General features: G+C 41.6%; 1 protein-coding gene across 1 annotated transcript in view; it reads right to left on the reverse strand.

The window, feature by feature from the left end:
• Positions 1-8611, reverse strand: part of LOC108789891 (probable ATP-dependent RNA helicase DDX60-like) — a 131487-nt gene that overhangs the window by 111597 nt on the left and 11279 nt on the right. The window contains exons 4-7 of the mRNA XM_018560032.1: positions 6046-6153; positions 1729-1955; positions 967-1030; positions 758-886 (exon numbers count right to left, since the gene is read on the reverse strand). Coding sequence (XP_018415534.1) covers positions 758-886; positions 967-1030; positions 1729-1955; positions 6046-6153 — 528 coding nt within the window. The remainder of the gene's footprint in view (positions 1-757; positions 887-966; positions 1031-1728; positions 1956-6045; positions 6154-8611) is intronic.

Raw genomic sequence — 8611 nt, forward strand, 5'->3', positions numbered from 1 at the left:
CCTTTTCTCACTCTCCATTGAAAATATGTCAACTACTTCGATACTGTTCTGTCTGTGCTTGCTATACCTCATTGTTTCATTATTAGGTTGACTAACATACAGCCCAGCAGCTTAGCTGAAAAAGCATCTTGATCTCAGGATTTCTTTTTCTCTATTATCTGAAGTCAATAGTTGGCAAAGGCCAACCCTCTTTGTAGGGCCCACATTTCCACCTTTTCAGAGAAGCAGGACTATGCATTTGCTGTATATAAACAAACACAGAAACATGTGTGTTTTGTTAGCTTTCCTCTTCATATCCTCATGGAAATGGCTTCCTTTGCACTATGCAAGCAATCTGCAGTAAATTACAGCTGAGATTTACAGCTTGCTTTACAATCCGACCCTGCGTCAGACTCAATTTCCTGTCGAGAAAATGTTGCATTTGTAGGATTCAAGCCTAATTAAAAAACCATTAAAAAAAGAAAACCTGCAATGCGAGTCATGAAAATGTTCACACATATATATCATCACTGCACCTCTACATTACTACAATACATGATAATTACTTACATAGGTGGAAATTGACTTTAAAAAAAAAAAAAAAAAAAAAAAAAAAAAGGTAAAAACTCAATGTTGTAGTTTTACTGGCAAGACACCAACTACGACCCCATAAATAAGAGCAAAAGACCTTCTAATTCAGTAAATTATTTATATGCTAAGTTGTTGACAATACATGTAAATTAAAATGCCAGCAATGGAATTGGTAATAAAATCATACCTGATGCTGGGAGTTTTCAGTCCTTGCGTGTATATTCAGTGCCAAGGAGCATGAAAAAACACAAGTTGCAAATCGTACATCACAATTCTCTTTCATAATTGTAGATAGAAGAGAAATGTATTGCTGCACCTGTATAACACATCCAAAAAAATCAGACATAAAATACTGTATATACATCAGATGCAATACAGTGCTGCTTTAAATCTTACTGCTATTTCTGGTCCAAAAGCTTTAAAATTGTTACTAAAATTGCCATTTTTAATGGCCTTCAACCTTAGCGTGAAACCCAGGAATGTGTAAGGGCTCTTTCACATGTGTCAAAACCAGACGTTTAAGAAACGTTTTTAACGCCTCTCTGCTGCCTAGTAATGCCCATGTGTGATAAAACTATAGCAACCACCCAGTACAGTTCACACATGGGCGTCAGCATTGCATTGCTTTGTGTCAAAAAATAGAGTGCATGTCGCATTTTAGAGACATTTCTGCTGGAATAATGCCTCCATTGAAATCTACTGAACTGCCTTTTAACGTTCGTTCAACACTCTCTAGAGCGTTAACAAGGCATTTAACAAAGCGTTGCACAGGCGATTTTGCAATAGAAGGGATCCCAAGTTAATAGTTAAAACAAAAAAGTGCATGGGGTCCCCCTCCCGATCCATACCAGACACATTAGGTCTGTTCCGAAAGTTAGGGACACCCAGAGTTAAAAATAAAAAAAAAAAAGTGTGGGGTTCCCTCCAAAAGTCAAATCAGGCCCTTTAGATCTAGTAGGAATTTTATGAGGGAACCCCACCCCCCAAAAGAACGGGTGAAAAAATGTGGGGTCCCCCCTAAAATTCCAGACTAGGGATGTCCCGAAACCGATGCTAGCACCGGAATCGGGCCCGATACAGGGCATTTTGACAAGTACTTGTCAAAATGCCCCGATGCATAGCGCCGACGCTTGCGCTGTTTTTTTTTTGTAACTTTACGTTCCGTGGAGGGGCCCTCTGGGCAGGCTGAGCGAAGGAGCGTCGCTGCTGTGGGCGGAGCTCCAGGTGGGTCCTAATGTAGGTGGCCGTCGACTGCCCAGAGAATCCCACTCAGAGCACCGCCCACCGGAGTAGCAGTGAGGCAATGCTCCTCTTCGCCGACGGATGTCCTTCATGCCGGTGAACACCTGAGAGCAGCGGCTGGGCCTCACTGACTGGAGCCTCCACTACAGGTACAATGACAGAAGGCTCACAGGCTGAGACTTTTAGTTCCCCAGAGGCTTTGGGAGTCTATAATGGCCAAATACACTTTAATTAGAATCACTTAGATAACAGGGAAAGCCAGAGGCCTGCTGCAGCATCTAGTCGCTGCAAAATAAAGGGAGGCTGTCAGGTCATGCTGAGACTTGTAGTACCTCAAGTGCTGAAATATATGGATTGTAAAGGATTATTATGTAATAAAGTGGCAGGACATGGCACTGCCCAGCAAAGTAGGCCATGCTGATGCTGCTAGTTCTCCAATCTTAAACAAATGCATGGCATATGATAACATTCAGCTAGCCACATAGGTGACATCAGTGTTCCACGACCATGTCTGGTCATGCTGGAGCTTGTAGTTCTCCAATAAATAGGGCGACTTTACTGTCTCTTGTGAATTGCATACGCTGTTTAGCCGTTACTGCCCAGTGCATGGCCGCCATTGTTCTTTAAAGATGAGCTCATGAGGTCATCCTGGTGCGTGTAGTTCCCAAATGAAGATGTCTTCTCGCTGACAGGTAAGTGCCCAGCTGTTGCCTAATAAAGCGGGCTGACACTTGTAGTCCCCCCAACTGCCACACACTCCCATAATCCAGAAATACAGTATGTGGCCATTATATATATCTGTCTGCAGAGCAGATGACATCAGAGTGACCATACAGTCAGGATACGCCTGCGGATATGTGCGATAGCCCCACAGGAGATGGCGGAGCTCACGATGGGGCAGAACATGCTGATACCTGTAGTTCCCTAGTGGTTACATAAATGAAAGCAACACCCATGATGACTAGATGTTCCATTAGATAACACAGGTGATGCCAGTGTCCTATGGCAGTGCTCAGTAACTGCACAATGGGGCAGGGCATACCTGTGCCTGTATTTTAACCATGAATGGGTTAAATCATGATCCATAGTACATAACATGTAGTTGTACTATGGATCATTTAAAGTCACCTGTACCTTTTTAAAAAGTATCGGTAATTGGTATCGGCAAGTACACGGGGAAGTACTTGGTCCTCAAAAAGTGGTATCGGGACATCCCTATTCCAGACCCTTTGATTCGAGCACGGGCAGGAAAGGGGGAAACGAGCGAGCCCCCCGCAACATACCAGGCCACATACCCTCGGCATTGGAAGGGTGCTGTTCCAGGAGGGACCCTGGAAAAGCACCTCGTCCCCCGTGCCAATGGAGACAAGGGCCTCTACCCACTAGCCCCAACACATTAGTTGTGGGGGGCTGTAACAGACCGTAGTGAACGTCCGCCACCGTCCAATCCTGGCCAGGCATGCTGATCCTCCCTCTTCTGGCTCGCCCACATTTAACCGCAGTGTTTGAATTGCTTGGTGTTCGGTTGTCTGCAACAGAACACTGAGCAATACCTGCTCACAAAAGGATCTTCACTGCTGAGCTCCTTAGCATGTCAGTGATTACTGACATACTCCTTCCTATTATTATTGTTTATTGGATTGTATGAACTGTTATACTACAACCAGTCTGCTTGTCCTGGTGTGAGGAAACACTGGATAACACTCTCTAATCAATTAGGGATTGTATGAAGGAAGGCTATTCCATTATCCTGTGTGTTAAGGATTCTATTGTTATAGACTGCACTCCCAAATCATAACAGTGCTAAGTGAGCAATACTGAAGTGATCCTGCTGCGTTTATAGGAAGACGCATTGTATTCACCACACTCTACCCGAATAACCTGGCTGTAGACTCTGCATCTGTAAATCAGGTAATTAATCTTGGCCCTCAGTGATACGTTACATGGGCTGAGGGCAAGGGGGCTTATTTTCATCAGGGTACCACTTTGAGGCACCCAGATGTCCCCCCCCTTTGTGAATGATTAGGGGTACTGGTACCCCTACTCATTCACTAAAGGGTTAAAAGGGAAAATGTAAATACATACACCACACTTTTGAAAAAGTCCTTTAATTGAAGAAAAAAAACACAGCACAAGTTTTTGACAAGTCCTTTAATTAAAAAAAAGTTTAAAAAAATGCTTCCATCGAAGTAATCCAACGGTCAATCACAGCGTCCGGCCTTGTTAACGACACCGCCGAAATAAAAGCCCAACACCGCCGACCAGTCTGCACCCAACGCAAAATGACAGCTGCCGACCAAATGGTGACGTCACCGCTATCTCAGTTTATTTGTTGATATTTGGCCAGCAGCTGTCATTTTGTGGCGTGTGTTTGTCAGGTGCTGACTGGTTGGCGGCCTTTTTTTATTGTGATGGGTAGGCGGCGGCGTTGATAATGCTGGATGCCGTGATTGACCATTTTTTTACTTTTTGGGGTTTTTTAATTAAAAGGACTTTTGTTCAATTAAAAGGACTGTTTCAAATATGTGGTGTATTTATTTACATTTTACTTTTACAGTGATACCTTGGTTTACGAGCATAATTCGTTCCGGAAGCATGCTTGTATGAATGCCTTAACGCTATAGGTGCATTTATGAGCGTTGATCGCACAGTGAATTCTCAACGCACGTGTGAGAGAGCCCTAAAGGTCATCTATTGCAGGTTGCTTTTAAATGCACTTATCTGGCATCCATGTGGTTTCTGTCATACTTTCTTCCCTTAATGTTATTAGACTTGAGTACCATAAACTTTGAGCATTTAAATGTACCAACAAACTTTATTTTGTTTCCCTTTGTATTTGGCTCAATACGCAATCTCACGTCCATGTGCACTTCTACAACGTACATGTGTATAAATGTAACCTGTCTTAAAAATATTTGCTATTGAAAATCATATTGCATTAATGAACATTTTGTGGAGGTTTGACCAGTTTTCCTAGCCATTTGGCAAACGGTGCTACACATCTCAGGATACCAGTGTTACACCACAATTATGTTTATTTATAAACATGTCTTGGCAACACAGACTCTAAAAAAAATTCTTCACTGCACATTAATAAATAAGGCTCATAAGAACTGTTAAAAAGGTTCCAAGCATTAACACCAATGCTATTGTTGTTAATGTTGACATTAGTTCACAATTAACCTCACTGGAGACAATGGGTAGGCAACAGTTACTTCACCTTGTTCGCACAAAAGGTTTCTGGATTTGTTAATCACGCCACAAAGTATAACATTATTCAAAAGTTCATGTCAGGTGGATTTCTAACCCTATTTACATGTTTGCAGTTTGGAAGTGGGATGGTCTTTCTATCGGACTGTTATAGTTGGAGGTAATATAGAGGATACAAATACAAAGAGATGGCCTTGAATCATACCAAGTACCAAATTATAAGTGAATTAAATTCAGCCCTTGTTAAGCTATAAAGTTTTTTTTGTTTGTTTTGTTTGTTTTTAGAGTAGGGAAGGGGTAGATCTTTTTTTAAATGTTTGTGTCTTGGCTTGAAAGATTCACTGTTCTATTTGTATCAATCACCAAGACAGAAATTAGGGGAAATCCAAAAATCAGAGCAAGAGGTGAAGGAAAATCCTCCAATGGGGACATCTGTTCTTGTGATAACTCTCCAAGATGAGAATTTAATTCACTCAGGAAAGTTTTCACTTAATTTCCAAGACAAGTGAAGGGAAGTGAATGGAAATCTCCCCAAAAGGACACAATGCAAAAATAATCTCTTCCCTACTCTTATGTAAAGTTTTGCATTTACATATACTGTATATTGACTGATTTTTCTTTTTCATCCATGGGGAAATTAGCTATGCATGTGAAAGAGACCAGTTCATATTAAAATCACCTTATCAATCCGTGTTATTTTTTTTAAAACCTTTCTTCTATGTAGGCTTTGTAATTTTCTATGTACATGATGCAGCAATATTTGCCCATTACATATGCAGGCATTGCTGATACTTTTGCCTTACTAAAGGGCTGCCAGACAAGGTCTATAGTTTTACCGATGGATCCACTTTAATAGGAATAAAAAGGAACCTAGCCTCTGTTACTAATTATAAGTCTACTGTATATAAATGGTAAAAGCAGTCCTGCCACAGACAAAACATGGCTGCTTTTGTCAGTTTAGTACAATTACCTCAGGTAATACAGTGAATGATACTTTAAATGTAATAAAACACAAATACCAACCTGTTTTTCCCCTGCAATCTCCTGAAGTAGAGAACTTTGGTCTGACTCGGTGTGCTTTTGGAAAGCTGTAATTTTTTCCTGAAGTGTCTCCTCAAATTTGATGGCATTCTGTGTAGATTAAAAAAAAATGAAATGATTTTCTAGAAACATTAAAGCTCAATCTCGGCCATTTTGTCTTTAATTTCATTTGTAATAGAGGAAGGATGGATTTAAAAATCTGTCAGGTTTTGATTGAGTAGAATTATGGAAAATGGAGTTTTATTAGGATGGCAAGGAACAGGTAGAAAAAAAAAAAGAAAAAGAAGTGGTTCTAATTTTTGCTCATTCTTAAAACCTTTATTTTTGGCACATATGTTCATGTTAAAATGCACATGTGAGGTGTAAAGATTACTTAACATCCCCAAATCATATATGTTCTGAAGTAGAGACCCTGTAGGATAAAATGGTAGCAGTTGTAAATTTTACCTTACGCAATAATTGTGCTACTGTTTATCAAATCTATATTTTCAGTTAAAAAAAAATACACTTACATTAATTTAATGCACTTGAACATAATACAATATCCATTTTTTTTTGTAAAATATAAAAGATAAGGTTGCGCTAAGAAAATAGATACCAAATAAGTCAAGCCTGGGGACACTAAACTCTGGAATTCAATCTTAAATATCTATTCTTCAAGCACCCTATTAAGACAAATGTAGCTTTTGTTTATCACTCAGCTGTAGATCCTCAAATCATCTCTGAATTCATACTGACACTGTCCTTCCTTCTGGAGGGGGGCTATTTTCGTTTCCCATGGCCTCTGTGTGTGTGATATAGTAGCCACCACCCCAAGCTCACTCACAATGTATTTACTTGTCAGTAAAAGTTCTAGGCCATTTATCACTTGTCTTTGGCTTAACATTGTAAACATCGTCACTTTACTTTAACCTTTTCGCTGCCAAGCCCTCCGGAACATTTTTCAAATCAGCTGGCCAAGCCATTTTTGAATTTATGAATAGCCGAACGGATACACTTCACTTCGGGTTGGTTATTCACACGGCTGTGTCCCCAGTTATTTACAAACACCGGAGTGATCATGCGATCACTCCGGTGTTTGTGCTGCACAGAGGATCGGTAAATATCAATGATACTTATCGATCCTCCAACTCAATGAATGAGAAGCCTCAGTACAGAGGCTTCTCATTAATTCACAAACTAATGACAGTAAAAATAGGTTACTATCATTAGTTTCTGAATGGGGAGGAGCCTCTGTAGTGAGTGCTAGTACCCATTCATAAATTCTTCAATGAACAGACTGTGATGTCGATCGCAGCCTGTTCATTAATAACTGGGGACACATAGTACTATGTGTCCCCAGTTATTTACAAACACCGGAGTGATCAGACGATCACTCCGGTGTTTGCTCTGTACAAAGGGATCGTTAAATATCATTGATATTTAACGATCCCCCGCTCGGCCACGCTACAGAGCCGCTGTCATCCAAAAACTGACAGGATGACAGAAGACGGACCAGATCAGACCAGATCAGAAGATCGGTATTTGTGAGCCGCTGATGACAGCTATAAATTTAAAGGGGACAGTCTGCTGAACAGTTCTACTATAAGTTGATGGTCGCTATAGCGACCATCAGCTTATAGTAGAACTGTAAATGCCAGGTCCGTACGGCGTACTGAGCTGGCCAGCTGGAAGCACTTTTGTAGCTCCTTACGACGTACGTCCTTGGCAGCGAAAGGGTTAAAAAGGAGAGCTATGGAGGTGAGTGAAAAATCACTCAGCCTCATAGTTCTAGCTGACCTGCGACAATGAAACTGTCACAGGTCGACTCAATAGATCGGGAAGTGAGCAAACTCATACCTTTGCTCACTCAACTTTTTGATCCTGTCCCTGCAGAGAGCCGTGACTGTCACTCACGGCTCACTGCAGGGATTCCCCCCTCCCCTGTTCGATCCTCCAGCGCTGACTGGCGGAACGGATGGGGGAGGGGGCGGGTACAGCTGGCTCTGCCTCTAGATAGGTAGAGCCAGCTGTCACTCACGCAGCTGGGTTAATCCAGACAATAATGTCGGGATCCGTCCCGGCTGCGGAGTCTCAGTATACCGCGAGCTGTAGCTCGCGGTATACTGAGCTTTGAGTGACTGGAGGACGCTAGTTTGTGTCCTCCCGTTACCCTTAGGAGATTTATGGGGAAAAACCCTAACCCCATAGTTCTTTAAGTTTTAATACATTTATTGCACTAGTCTATGGAGGAATAGGAAGATGGGTAGAGGGAGCACAGCATGCCTGTGTATTCTGCTCAAACACAGTCCATGGTGTTCTGCATGTCTTTCTAGCCATCTAGGTCCCTCTTCCACACTGCTATAAAAGGCTGCAACTTCAAAGTGACTCTGACAACTGAGATGTAGGTGGTAACTCAGAATGTAAAAAGGTAGAAGAGTGTGGTATAATTGCTGTGGTGTTTTCCAACTCAGTCACTCACCACCTCTATGTGGGGAAAACTGCAGTCTACATCCTCTAAGCCTATAATACCCCTCCATGGCAGCCAGTATCTCCAGTTTCCTCCCAA

This window comes from Nanorana parkeri, unplaced genomic scaffold, assembly GCF_000935625.1.
Source record: "Nanorana parkeri isolate BGI_ZX_2015 unplaced genomic scaffold, ASM93562v1 scaffold428, whole genome shotgun sequence".
Lineage (NCBI taxonomy): Eukaryota > Metazoa > Chordata > Amphibia > Anura > Dicroglossidae > Nanorana > Nanorana parkeri.